Source organism: Bufo bufo, chromosome 5, assembly GCF_905171765.1.
Source record: "Bufo bufo chromosome 5, aBufBuf1.1, whole genome shotgun sequence".
Classification (NCBI taxonomy): Eukaryota; Metazoa; Chordata; class Amphibia; order Anura; family Bufonidae; genus Bufo; species Bufo bufo.
The window spans coordinates 549,589,780-549,605,545 of NC_053393.1; the positions used below are offsets into that span (position 1 = coordinate 549,589,780).

A 15,766-nucleotide genomic window follows, 5' to 3' on the forward strand; every position below is an offset into this window, starting at 1 on the left:
TCTCTGTACTGTGACATCACTGTGTTTATTATCTCTGTACTGTGACATCACTGTGTTTATTATCTCTGTACTGTGACATCACTGTGTTTATTATCCCTGTACTGTGACATCACTGTGTTTATTATCCCTGTACTGTGACATCACTGTGTTTATTATCTCTGTACTGTGACATCACTGTGTTTATTTTCCGTGTTCTGTGACATCACTGTGTTTATTATCTCAGTACTGTGACATCACAGTGTTTATTATCCCTGTACTGTGACATCACAGTGTTTATTATCAGTGTTCTGTGACATCACTGTGTTTATTATCCCTGTACTGTGACATCACTGTGTTTATTATCCCTGTACTGTGACATCACTGTGTTTATTATCCCTGTACTGTGACATCACAGTGTTTATTATCCGTGTTCTGTGACATCACTGTCTTTATTATCTTTGTACTGTGACATCACTGTGTTTATTATCCCTGTACTGTGACATCACTGTGTTTATTACCCCTGTACTGTGACATCACTGTGTGTATTATCTCTGTACTGTGACATCACTGTGTTTATCATCCCTGTACTGTGACATCACTGTGTTTATTATCCCTGTACTGTGACATCACTGTGTTTATTATCTCAGTACTCTGACATCACTGTGTTTATTATCCCTGTACTGTGACATCACTGTGTTTATTATCTCAGTACTCTGACATCACTGTGTTTATTACCTCTGTACTATGACATCACTGTGTGTATTATCTCTGTACTGTGACATCAGTGTTTATTACCTCTGTTCTGTGACATCACTGTGTTTATTATCCCTGTACTGTGACATCACTGTGTTTATTATCTCTGTACTGTGACATCACTGTTTATTATCTCTGTACTGTGACATCAGTGTTTATTACCTCTGTTCTGTGACATCACTGTGTTTATTATCCCTGTACTGTGAAATCACTGTGTTTATTATCCCTGTACTGTGACATCACTGTGTTTATTATCCCTGTACTGTGACATCACTGTGTTTATTATCCCTGTACTGTGACATCACTGTGTTTATTATCTCTGTACTGTGACATCACTGTGTTTATTATCTCTGTACTGTGACATCACTGTGTTTATTATCTCTGTACTGTGACATCACTGTGTTTATTACCTCTGTACTGTGACATCACTGTTTATTATCTGTGTACTGTGACATCACTGTGTTTATTATCTCTGTACTGTGACATCACAGTGTTTATTACCTCTGTACTGTGACATCACTGTGTTTATTACCTCTGTACTGTGACATCACTGTGTTTATTACCTCTGTACTGTGACATCACTGTGTGTATTATCCCTGTACTGTGACATCACTGTGTTTATCATCCCTGTACTGTGACATCACTGTGTTTATTATCCCTGTGCTGTGACATCACTGTGTTTATTATCTCAGTACTGTGACATCGCTGTGTTTATTATCCCTGTACTGTGACATCACTGTGTTTATTATCCCTGTACTGTGACATCACTGTGTTTATTATCTCTGTACTGTGACATCACTGTGTTTATTATCCCTGTACTGTGACATCACTGTGTTTATTATCTCTGTACTGTGACGTCACTGTTTATTATCCCTGTACTGTGACATCACTGTGTTTATTATCTCAGTACTGTGACATCACTGTGTTTATTACCTCTGTACTGTGACATCACTGTTTATTATCTGTGTACTGTGACATCACTGTGTTTATTATCTCTGTACTGTGACATCACAGTGTTTATTACCTCTGTACTGTGACATCACTGTGTTTATTACCTCTGTACTGTGACATCACTGTGTTTATTACCTCTGTACTGTGACATCACTGTGTGTATTATCTCTGTACTGTGACATCACTGTGTTTATTATCTCTGTACTGTGTCATCACTGTGTTTATTACCTCTGTACTGTGACATCACTGTGTTTATTATCCCTGTACTGTGACATCACTGTGTTTATTATCCCTGTACTGTGACATCACTGTGTTTATTATCTCTGTACTGTGACATCACTGTGTTTATTATCCTGTACTGTGACATCACTGTGTTTATTATCCCTGTACTGTGACATCACTGTGTTTATTATCCCTGTACTGTGACATCACTGTGTTTATTATCCCTGTACTGTGACATCACTGTGTTTATTACCTCTGTACTGTGACATCACTGTGTGTATTATCTCTGTACTGTGACATCACTGTGTTTATTATCCCTGTACTGTGACATCACTGTGTTTATTATCCCTGTACTGTGACATCACTGTGTTTATTATCCCTGTACTGTGACATCACTGTGTGTATTATCTCTGTACTGTGACATCACAGTGTTTATTACCTCTGTACTGTGACATCACTGTGTTTATTATCTGCTCCCCGCGCCGCTCCTGGTCCCCCACCGTCGCTGCTGCTTCTCCCCGTGCGCGGATGAAAACATCTGGTGTCAGGGGGAGAAGCCAGTGGCAGGCGGGGATGGGAACGAGCCTCCCTAGCGTCACCCGTGATACTAGGAAGACTCGTCCCCGTCTGCCATTGGCTGCTCCCACCTGACACCGGATGTTTTAATCAGCACACGGGGAGAAGTAGCAGCGGCAGTGCGGGGACCAGGAGCGGCGCGGGGAGCAGGGTAAGTATATTCAATGTGGGGGGCTTTTCTATACTCTCTGATAACCCCTTTAATACAGACTCCAGTCCAGTGTCCCTGCTTTTAGTGCAGTTCGGAGGCTCAGTTGGACCTGTGATGATGTAAGGCCCTGCACTATCTGAGGATGAGGTAGTTCTCAGGTTAGGAGGGTGCAGCTTCCAGTACGGGCTCATGCACACAGCCATACGTGCTTTTCAGTCCACAAATCGCAGATCCACAAAACATGGATACCGGCTAAGTGTTATTTTTTTTTTACTCCTGCAGAAATGTCCTATCCTTGTCTGCAAAACGGGCAATAAGAGGACATGTTCTATTTATTCGCGGGGCCGCGGAACAGGCTTATGGATGCGGACAGCATAGGGGTGTGCTGTCAGCATCTTTTGCAGCCCCATTAAGATAAATGGGTCCACGTCCGATCCACAAAAAATATGAATCGGATGCAGACCAAAACTATGGCCATGTGCATGAGCCCTACCTGTGATGACATCATCAAACCCTGAAAGCTAGTGAAGAACTGCAATAGAAGCTCTACGTTGTCTTGAATGTTGTGGGTAAAAGGAGGTTCTCCCCTTTTCTCTCCATGTGCCCCCCATTCCTTTTTTTTTTACTCAGAAGTAGTACCTCATGCCTCATAGATTCTCATAATTCAGAAGTGCCACATTATACAATATAACTGAGTACCTCATATCTCATATATAGTACTGCAGATAACTACAACCACCAATACCTCATGTACCACACACGGTGACCATAACGTATAACTGACCACATACACTCACCTAAAGAATTATTAGTGCCCCCATACTAATACGGTGTTGGACCCCCTTTTGCCTTCAGAACTGCCTTAATTCTACGTGGCGTTGATTCCACAAGGTGCTGATAGCATTCTTTAGAAATGTTGGCCCATATTCAGGGGCGGACTGAGAACCCTCAGGGCCCCCGGGCAAAATAAATCAAGGGCCCCCCTTACAGGCCCCACCCATGTTCTGCTGCAAGCCCCACCCTTGCCCCGCCTCCAGCCACACCCTACACAATCTTTAATAAGATTTCAAAGTTAAAGCGACACAAAAGGCACCCAGACCCCTTCAGCTCATTGATGTGGTATGGGTACAGTGTGTTATGGGGGCTCTGTGGATGGCACTGTTGTGGGGGCTCTGTGGGTGGCACTGTTGTGGGGGGGGGGATCTGTGGGTGACACATATATAGCACCTTATGCTATATATGTGTCATCCACAGATCCCCCCATAACAGTGTCCCTGTGAGTGAATGACCCCCAATACAGGGTCTGGGGGCCGGCATCTGGTGCTGTAATGGCAGCGGGGCCCGGTGCAGTCACTGTATTCTATTACACCGGGCCCCGCTCACTGTAATACTAATATTTATATGTGAACAACTTGAAATCCTCTGCGATCCTCTCCCTCTCTGTACTCACAAACTCAGTAGCAGGCCGGGCGGCAGCGTAGCTCACTGACGTCACGCGCCTGCTCAGCCTGCTTCATTCATAAAGTGGGAGGAGCAGGCGTGTGACATCAGTGAGTTCCGCTGCCGCCCGGCCTGCTACTGAGTTTGTGAGTACAGAGAGGGAGAGGATCGCAGAGGATTTCAAGTTGTTCACATATGAATATTAGTATTACAGTGAGCGGGGCCCGGTGTAATAGAATACAGTGACTGCACCGGGCCCCGCTGCCATTACCAGGCCAGCATAACATTCGGAATCGGGGTGCTGGGCACAGTGCTCCAGACTAAAAAAAATACCTAGTAGCCATTGGCTCCTGAACTGAAAAATTTAGGAGCCAAATTACATTTTTAGTCGCCAAATCAAAACTGAATCAAAATTTTGGTATCGTGACAACGCTACACCGATCAGAATGGCGTAGGGTTGTTTCGATACCAAAGTTTTTATTCGCTTTCGTCACCATAAAAAAGTATTGCGATACTCAATACCGTGCAAAAAAAAAAACACCAAAAAAAGCTGTGTGCATTTTGCATTTTATGAAACGTTCGGCCCATAATAGAACAGTCCTATCCTATTTTTTGGGGTGACAAGGTGACTAAAAATGGCGAATGCTCACCACATAGGAGATATTTTTTAATAATTTAATAGTTTGGACTTTTCGGACGCAGCGCTATGTAATATGTTTATTTATTGTTTATATATTTTATATGTAAAATTGGGAAAGGGGGGGATTTAAACTTAATATTTTAGGGTACTTTCACATTAGCGTTTTTCATTTCCGGCATAGAGTTCCGTCACAGGGGCTCTATACCGGAAAAGATGTCTTCAGGTCAGTCTTTTTGACTGATCAGGCAAAAGATAAAACCGCAGCATGCTATGGTTTTATCTCTGGCAAAAAAAACGTAAGATTTGCCTGAATGCCGGATCCATCCTTCCTGTTGAACCGTGCGATTTTCACGCATGGTTGCTAGGATGAAAGTCTATTCACTGTATTACTTTCCCTTATAACAACATGGTTATAAGGGAAAATAATAGCATTCTTTAATGCAGAATGTGTAGTAGAAGGTCAATATAATAAACATTGGTGGCGCAGTGCGCCCCCCCCCCTCCCTAGTATAATAAACATATAAACATTGGTGGCGCAGTGCGCCCCCCCCCCCCTCCCTAGTATAATAAACATATAAACATTGGTGGCGCAGTGCGCCCCCCCCAACATAATACACATTGGTGGCGCAGTGCGCCCCCCCTCCCTAGTATAATAAACATATAAACATTGGTGGCGCAGTGCGCCCCCCCCAACACCCCAGTATAATAAACATATAAACATTGGTGGGCAGTGCGCCCCCCCCTCCCTAGTATAATAAATATATAAACATTGGTGGGCAGTGCGCCCCCCCCTCCCTAGTATAATAAATATATAAACATTGGTGGGCAGTGCGCCCCCCCCCCTCCCTAGTATAATAAATATATAAACATTGGTGGGCAGTGCGCCCCCCCCCTCCCTAGTATAATAAATATATAAACATTGGTGGGCAGTGCGCCCCCCCCCCCTAGTATAATAAATATATAAACATTGGTGGCGCAGTGGGCAGTGCCAATGAGGGTTAAAAAAATAAATAAAAATTAACTCACCTCCACCAATTGATCGCGTAGCAGCCGGTCTTCTGTACTTTCTTCAGGACGCAGAACCTGTGGTGACATCACTGTGCTCATCACATGATCCATCACCATGGTAATGGGCCATGTGATGGAGCTCAGTGACGTCACCACAGGTCCTGAAGAAAGAACAGGAGACCGGCAGCAGCTACGCGATCAATTGGAGGAGGTGAGTTAATTTTTATTTATTTATTTTAACCCTCATTGGCACTGCCCACTGCACCACTAATGTTAATTATACTGGGGGGGAGGCGCCGCACTCAATGTTGATTATACTGGGGGGGACGCCGCACTCAATGTTGATTATACTGGGGGGGGGAGGCGCCGCACTCAATGTTGATTATACGGGGGGGGGGGCGCCGCACTCAATGTTGATTATACTGGGGGGGGGAGGCGCCGCACTCAATGTTGATTATACGGGGGGGGGACGCCGCACTCAATGTTGATTATACTGGGGGGGGACGCCGCACACAATGTTTATTATACTGGGGGGGGGGGGGGCGCCACCAATGAAGATAAACTGAGCTGTTAATACAAATGCAGGAGGCGGGTGCTGGAATCAAATAGCCGGCACCCGACCTCTATGACAGGGAGCTGCGATCAGCGGCAGTTAACCCCTCCGGTGCAGCTCCCTGTCATAGAGGTCGGGTGCCGCTAATTGATTCCGGCACCCGCCTCCTGTATTTGTATTAACAGCTCAGTTATCTTCATTGGCCACAGCCCCTCCCCCTGTCCCTCTTCTTATTGGCCGTGGCAGCAGCAGCACAGGGGGAGGGAGAGACTCTTCCACTGCGCTGCTGATAATAAATAATATTATTCTGCGGCGGGCCCCCATCCCGCCCGGGCCCTCGGACCATGCCCGAAGTGCCCGACCGTTCAGTCCGCCCCTGCCCATATTGATAGGATAGCATCTTGCAGTTGATGGAGATTTGAGGGATGCACATCCAGGGCACGGAGCTCCCGTTCCACCACATCCCAAAGATGCTCTATTGGGTTGAGATCTGGTGACTGTGGGGCCATTTTAGTACAGTGAACTCATTGTCATGTTCATGAAACCAATTTGAAATGATTCGAGCTTTGGGACATTATGCATTATCCTGCTGGAAGTAGCCATCAGAGGATGGATACATGTTCTCATTCTGTTTACCCCAAATTCGGACTCTACCATTTGAATGTCTCAACAGAAATCGAGACTCATCAGACCAGGCAACATTTTTCCAGTCTTCAACAGTCCAATTTTGGTGAGCTCGTGCCAATTGTAGCCTCTTTTCCCTATTTGTAGTGGAGATGAGTGGTACCCGGTGGGGTCTTCTGCTGTTGTAGCCCATCCGCCTCAAGGTTGTGCGTGTTGTGGCTTCACAAATGCTTTGCTGCAGACCTCGGTTGTAACGAGTGGTTATTTCAGCCAACGTTGCTCTTCTATCAGCTTGAATCAGTCGGCCCATTCTCCTCTGACCTCCAGCATCCACAAGGCATTTTCGCCCACAGGACTGCCGCATACTGGATGTTTTTCCCTTTTCACACCATTCTTTGTAAACCCTAGAAATGGTTGTGCGTGAAAATCCCAGTAACTGAGCAGATTGTGAAATACTCAGACCGGCCCGTCTGGCACCAACAACCATGCCACGCTCAAAATTGCTTAAATCACCTTTCTTTCCCATTCTGACATTCAGTTTGGAGTTCAGGAGATTGTCTTGACCAGGAGCACCCCCCTAAATGCATTGAAACAACTGCCATGTGATTGGTTGACTAGATAATTGCATTAATGAGAAATAGAACAGGTGTTCCTAATAATTCTTTAGGTGAGTGTATATACGTCCTTTATATATATATCTGTACACTGCTGTATATACTATATATCTGTACACACTGCATCTATTATACCTCGTACCTCACATATCAGTACACTGCTGTATATACTATATATCTGTACACACTGCATCTATTATACCTCGTACCTCACATATCAGTACACTGCTGTATATACTATATATCTGTACACACTGCATCTATTATACCTCGTACCTCACATATCAGTACACTGCTGTATATACTATATATCTGTACACACTGCACCTATTATACCTCGTACCTCACATACCAGTACACTGCTGTATATACTATATATCTGTACACACTGCATCTATTATACCTCGTACCTCCCATATCAGTACACTGCTGTATATACTATATATCTGTACACACTGCATCTATTATACCTCGTACCTCACATATCAGTACACTGCTGTATATACTATATATCTGTACACACTGCACCTATTATACCTCGTACCTCACATATCAGTACACTGCTGTATATACTATATATCTGTACACACTGCATCTATTATACCTCGTACCTCCCATATCAGTACACTGCTGTATATACTATATATCTGTACACACTGCATCTATTATACTTCGTACCTCACATATCAGTACACTGCTGTTTATACTATATATCTGTACACTGCATCTATTATACCTCGTACCTCACATATCAGTACACTGCTGTATATACTATATATCTGTACACACTGCACCTATTATACCTCGTACCTCACATATCAGTACACTGCTGTATATACTATATATCTGTACACACTGCATCTATTATACCTCGTACCTCCCATATCAGTACACTGCTGTATATACTATATATCTGTACACACTGCATCTATTATACCTCGTACCTCACATATCAGTACACTGCTGTATATACTATATATCTGTACACACTGCATCTATTATACCTCGTACCTCACATATCAGTACACTGCTGTATATACTATATATCTGTACACACTGCACCTATTATACCTCGTACCTCACATACCAGTACACTGCTGTATATACTATATATCTGTACACACTGCATCTATTATACCTCGTACCTCCCATATCAGTACACTGCTGTATATACTATATATCTGTACACACTGCATCTATTATACCTCGTACCTCACATATCAGTACACTGCTGTATATACTATATATCTGTACACACTGCATCTATTATACCTCGTACCTCACATATCAGTACACTGCTGTATATACTATATATCTGTACACACTGCACCTATTATACCTCGTACCTCACATACCAGTACACTGCTGTATATACTATATATCTGTACACACTGCATCTATTATACCTCGTACCTCCCATATCAGTACACTGCTGTATATACTATATATCTGTACACACTGCATCTATTATACCTCGTACCTCAGATATCAGTACACTGCTGTATATACTATATATCTGTACACACTGCACCTATTATACCTCGTACCTCACATATCAGTACACTGCTGTATATACTATATATCTGTACACACTGCATCTATTATACCTCGTACCTCACATATCAGTACACTGCTGTATATACTATATATCTGTACACACTGCATCTATTATACCTCGTACCTCACATATCAGTACACTGCTGTATATACTATATATCTGTACACACTGCACCTATTATACCTCGTACCTCACATATCAGTACACTGCTGTATATACTATATATCTGTACACACTGCATCTATTATACCTCGTACCTCACGTATCAGTACACTGCTGTATATACTATATATCTGTACACACTGCATCTATTATACCTCGTACCTCACATATCAGTACACTGCTGTATATACTATATATCTGTACACACTGCATCTATTATACCTCGTACCTCACATATCAGTACACTGCTGTATATACTATATATCTGTACACTGCATCTATTATACCTCATACCTCACATATCAGTACACTGCTGTATATACTATATATCTGTACACACTGCACCTATTATACCTCGTACCTCACATATCAGTACACTGCTGTATATACTATATATCTGTACACAGTGCAGCTTGTTATATTTATATTTTCCACCCACCAATGTCACAACCACTTTGTGGCCCTGGCAGATGCTTTGGCCATCACCTTGTGAGTCGTCTCTCCTGGACCCAGTGTCAGACTGGGATGCCTACGGCCCACCAGTAAAATTCATTCTGGGGGCCTGCTGCAAAGCTACATGCAAATATAAAAAACACATCTATAATGAATAATAATAAAAAACAGGGTCGTCTGTTAAATAATCCTGCCAGTTTTTTTTCCATAAATACAGGTTGGCTGAGATGCTGTACGTGGCCTATCTATATGTAGTGCAGTCAGTGACATGTGCCAGTTGAGGACTAGGGGCCCACCTTGCTCAGGGGCCACCAGGGATTCACCTGTTCCCCTGTGGGCCAGTCCGAGCGTGTCTGCAGCTCACAGAACTGTTTGTAACATCCATTTATCTCAACATTTTTTTAAATTCCTGCCCCTTTAAGTAGACACTGCGGCCCTTGGGCTAATGAAGGTTGGGATTTTAATGCATCCTTGTTTACATAAAGCCCTGTCATTGCAGTACCAGTCACTGCCCAGCAGATGGCGCCCGCGCTCCACCTCCCGATCCCCACATCTGCAGAGCCTGATGACTTTTGTATTTATGGTAATTGGTAACCATTAAAAAAGGCAATTTTTGCAGGATTTTAATGTCTTCCTGTAAACAGACTCGTCCCGGGGATTCTGGTAATGCCGAGAAACGGATCAGCAGCTCTGGAGTAACGTCTGGATGATCCCAGCATGTGCATGCTCTGGAAAAAAACCGCCGGGTGAGGGATACACAAGGGAGCTCCCCGCTGCCTCCTAAATGTTCACTTCACAAGTGCTGGAGGCTCGGCGCTCACGGGTTGTGCTGTGCGAGATGCCGGCGCAATATAAATCATCGTCATCATCATCAGAGATCTGCACATCTGGGCATTCAACTGTATAGAATATGAGGTTGTGTCTGCAGCTCCTGTGCGGAGCGATGTGTCTCCATGGTTACAGCTTACAATCAAACCCTGTAAGCTACGATTTGTAGATCGATAGAAAAAAAAAGAGTGAAAAAAAGTCATTCACATACATTATAGAAATGAAAGACAACATAATTGAATAAGTATTCACGCCTTTGACGTTAGCGCAGCCGGCAGCTTCCAGAGAGACTGAATTCAAGTCCAGTCTCACCGCCCTAAAAATCTGTGGCTGTAACTGTCGGCAAGACATCAAGGAGTCATTATGGGGGGGGGGGGCGATTATTTGTTCTGCCCCTGGCGACATCTGACTGCTGAGAGGACACTTCCTGGAGGTGGCAAAGTCCCTAGGCCTCCCGTTACCTCCCAAAAATTAGACCTTAGTTGTGTGTGGTCTGTCATTAAAGGGGCGTGCATAGTTCAGAACAGTTCCAGGAAAGGGGCGGGGCTGACAACAAAGGGAGCAGAGAAGGGGCAGAAAATTGACCTCACTCCAGTACTGTTAGTAGGACTACTCTGTGCAGGATATTGTAGACCTCAGGCCTCGTTTCCCATAGCAACCAATCACACTTTCATTTTGCCAGAGCAGTGAAGAAAGTGAATGCTGAGCTCTGATTGGTTGCTGCAGGCAACACGGCCATTTTCATTCCCTGGCAGCGTGATAAATGTACCTCATAGGTTGATGTGTATTTTTTGATGCCCCGTTACCCCCCTGTGCCCTGGGATGGTGGCACTTTAGGTTCTCGTGGCTCGCTTGCCACCGCCTGACTAAAAACTAACTAAAAAGTGTCCAAAATATAACTTTTTATCAAGTTTGTTAAGATGCTCCATAACTACGTGGAATAGCTCCGTCAAAGATGAATGTTGGAGTCGTCTTTCATAGTTGCCCACAGTCCCTAATTTTCTGAAACAGTCCCTGCACAGTTTGGGAGCGTTCCCTGGTGCAGGGTCTACTTGTCCCTAGTTTACCAACTCCGATGTTGGTCAGTATGGTCTTGATACTTTTAGTTGCCTCCCGTTGCCATAGGTTACCACCGGCGATGTTCCATCCCTTCATCTCTATTGTCTTCTTGAAAATTAGGGCGATCACTACAGGGCGAGCCCCGGGGGGCTACCATTAAGAGGGGCGTTATCCCCTCCTCACCGTACTGTAGTAATTCAGGAGGAAAACATGTAAAAAGGATAAGAGCATAGGACCACCCTTTTCAGGGTGATCGCCCTACTTTCCAAGAAGGTAATACTAATGAAAGATGGAGGGATAGAAGAACACGCCAAGACGTCTGAAGGAACCAAAGTAACTCCGTTCAAACATCCAACTATTTCTGATCGTTGTTCGATATTTATGGTAATTTTGGACGACACATTTACATACCTCACAAGTTTTCTCCAGGAGAAGTGCGAGTTCCAGAATTTTTGGGGACATAACTACACCCCTTTTCACAAGTCAGGCCCCTTTTCATAGGTCACTCTGAATGTCCGATCGGACACTGGAAACGTTCCTGAAGCACAGTTTTTGGGCCGCTGTTGCACCCAGGAGATTTGCTGACTCTTTCAGAAATGGCGACTTTTTCAATGGAAGCCTCGTGGACGTTCTGGGAGAGTTGGCTAGTAAGCACGTTCATGGTGGATCTCGGCAGCTACATGTCCAGGGGTGGCCTCAGGATGTCTTGTACAGGAGACTGCCGCCCAGTGCCGCCCAGACTTGTCCCTCCCATGAAGAGGTAGACATGGGAGAAAGGTGCAAGAACGAATGTAAGATGTCTGATAGGGAAGCTTCGGAGGGATGTCCTGCAGCTAGGAGGATGCAGTAGGTGGTAGAAGACCAGTCTCCCAATGGCGCCCGTGTTGTCTTGCTGACCACTTATCTCCCCGTTCTCTTCCGCAGTTTGTGATCAATGACCAGGCCAGCTACAGACTGGTGGTGGACTCAATGGAGGTCATCGGATTCAGCCAAGACGAGGTGGATTCAGTCTACAAGATTCTGGCCTCCATTTTGCACCTGGTAAGAACATCTGCCCCTTTAGACCATGTCCTGAGCGCTGAGCGAAGCAGTAGAGACCTGGTCCTAGGGTGCCGGGGAGGCACAGATCATTCATGAGGCACTTAGAGATATTACTGGGTTCAGTTGCCCTTTGAAGGCCAGGAGCGGACTTTACCACCAAGGGGCCCCAGAGATCAGAGGTCCCCTTTGCTGGCCACAAGCAGTTGGCTGAAATATACGACTGCACCAGGGGTGGCCCAGTGAGGGCCTTTCCCAGCTGTAGAGCAGTAGCAGAAGTGCCCAGGCTTAACGGACCGATGGAGGCAGAGTTTAGCGATTTGACAGGGAGGGGCTCAGTGGTACAATGGCGCGGGGGACTTAGTGGTGCAACAGGGTCCCTCAAACTTTACATGGGGCATCAGAAATGTAAAATTTGCCCCCTTGCTGACAGCTGTTACTCATGCCTCTCACGTCTATTCATTTTCCATAGGGTAACATGCGTTTCACAACGGAAGGCGACGCTGTCGTTCTAGAAAACGAGGACCTGGTCAGTCACGTGGCTCAGCTGACGAGCTGTGACACTGACACCGTGAAGAAGACTCTTCTATACAGGACAATGGCTGCTGGGGGGGGCGAAATCATCGAGAAGGGGCACAGCGTCAAAGAGGCGGCATACGCCAAGGAGGCCTGCGCCAAGGTAAGAACAAGGTGTCCACCGCCCATACAGGACCTGAGTCTTCTGACAGAACTTTCTGGAATGTGCAGAATGTTCTGCAAGAAATGTGGACTTCAGATACAGCTGGACCAGATGTAGAGGAGTATGGGCTGGGGGTAAAATGTTAAGAGGTTGGGGCCTGGAGGCTTTTCAACGCTCCTTGGACCTCATTATAGTAGGGTCAGACACCGATGTTTTATGGCACCACGATCCATCTTCATCAAAGCCAATAGTGTTGCACAATGTATGACCCCCAGGGGCAATCACCTGTCCATTGCTGTGGTCTCTCATCCGTCCCAGGCTTTCTACGAGAGGTTGTTCTGCTGGATCGTCAGCCGTATCAACAGCGTGATAGAAGTGAAGGACTATGATGTCCGGGTCCATGGAAAGAACACAGTCATCGGCGTCCTGGATATCTACGGCTTTGAGATCTTTGATAATAACAGGTGAGTGAGGACAGAAAATGCTCTCGGTTATTACGGAGGATCCTCAAGGAGTTTCCTTCCCCAGTTCAGAGAATAAGGCAAGGGTTACACGGCGACAGTCCACAAAACTCCATCCAAGTCCTGTTGCATCGCAGTAGCAGCATGTCACATTGTGACGCCACGGAAATACGTGACATGAAATGTCGCTGTGTAGCTGTACCGCGTGGGGAACATGCCGGTCATGTCGTGGAGGTTGCTGCAGATTTATCTCTGTATATTGAAAAGGATAACATTTACAGGAGGTGACACGGAGGTCAATTGCTAAAATCTCTTCCACCTTCCACCACATGTGAAGATGCTGTGTTCACACCCAGACCGACACAGTGTCTTGTATTGTACTCTATTCACACCCAGAGCTACATAGCGTCTTATACTCTATTGACACCCAGACCTACACAGTGTCTTGTACTCTATTCACATCCAGAGCTGCAGTGTCTTATACTCTATTCACATCTAGAGCTAAATAGTGTCTTATACTCTATTCACATCCAGAGCTACACAGCGTCTTATACTCTATTCACATCCAGAGCTGCAGTGTCTTATACACTATTCACATCTAGAGCTAAATAGTGTCTTATACTCTATTCAAATCTAGAGCTAAAGTGTCTTATACTCTATTCACATCCAGAGCTACATAGTGTCTTATACTCTATTCACATCCAGAACTACACAGCGTCTTATACTCTATTCACATCCAGAGCTGCAGTGTCTTATACACTATTCACATCCAGAGCTACATAGTGTCTTATACTCTATTCACATCCAGAACTACACAGCGTCTTATACTCTATTCACATCCAGAGCTGCAGTGTCTTATACTCTATTCACATCTAGCGCTACACAGTGTCTTATACTCTATTCACATCCCGAGCTGCATAGTATATTATACTGTATTCACATCAGGAGCTACATAGTGTGTTATACTCTATTCACATCCAGAGCAACACAGTGTGTTATACTCTATTCACATCCAGAGCAACATAGTGTCTTATACTCTATTCACATCCAGAGCAACACAGTGTGTTATACTCTATTCCCATCCAGAGCTACGTATGGTCTTATACTCTATTCCCATCCAGAGCTACATATGGTCTTATACTCTATTCACATCCAGAGCTACACAGTGTCTTATACTCTATTCACATCTAGAGCTATACAGTGTGTTATACTCTATTCACATCTAGAGCTAAAGTGTCTTATACTCTATTCACATCCAGAGCTGCATAGTATATTATACTGTATTCACATCAGGAGCTACATAATGTCTTATACTCTATTCACATCCACTGTTATACTCTGTTCACAACCCCCTGTTGGTGCTTTTATAGAACATGTTTTGCTGTAGTGGTTGTGGAAGAATGGCCGAAGAGAAGAGACGCAGGGTGAAGGAGGAGAATGAATGGTGAAGGGTCTACTCATGGGGGAGAACTAAGGGTCCAGGAATAGACGGATCTCTGGGGTCCGGGGGCTGTAAATGTAATGGTGTGAGGGGGAGAGAGAAGGGTGCGGGGCCTAGTAATGGCCTGATCTCCACTACACGTGTACCGCGTGAATCATCGCTCCAGTCGCAGGAGCTGCTCTTCTCTGCACAGCGAGGAAGCGGCTGCTGCAGATAAGTGGGTTGTAGGCAGAGAGAGAGCGGATAATTATGTTTTATACTTTGCACGTGTTTCTCATGTACCCGTGCCTGTATCTCACATGTCACATAACATATCTACACGTAAAACCAATTAACTGACTGTGAACTGCAAAATATAAAGGAAAAAGAGAAGATACAGAGATAAAATACATTTAATTTCTACATCAACAAGCAATACAGTGTACAAAAACACATAGCGGAAGTTATACATATAAAGACTGGAGCAAAATAGGAAGATGTACCGCCAGACCATGAAAACCTCATTCATTGTGTCAGACAACTCAACATCAAAGAGCAAATCCAGAGAAAACGGATATTAACTTCAATGGTGTAAAT

At 44.7% G+C, this 15,766-nt stretch overlaps 1 protein-coding gene across 1 annotated transcript in view; it reads left to right on the forward strand.

The window, feature by feature from the left end:
- Positions 1 to 15,766, forward strand: part of LOC121000802 (unconventional myosin-Ig-like) — a 251,040-nt gene that overhangs the window by 46,231 nt on the left and 189,043 nt on the right. The window contains exons 7-9 of the mRNA XM_040431450.1: positions 12,496 to 12,612; positions 13,082 to 13,288; positions 13,607 to 13,752. Of these exons, the coding sequence (XP_040287384.1) occupies positions 12,496 to 12,612; positions 13,082 to 13,288; positions 13,607 to 13,752 (470 nt within the window). The remainder of the gene's footprint in view (positions 1 to 12,495; positions 12,613 to 13,081; positions 13,289 to 13,606; positions 13,753 to 15,766) is intronic.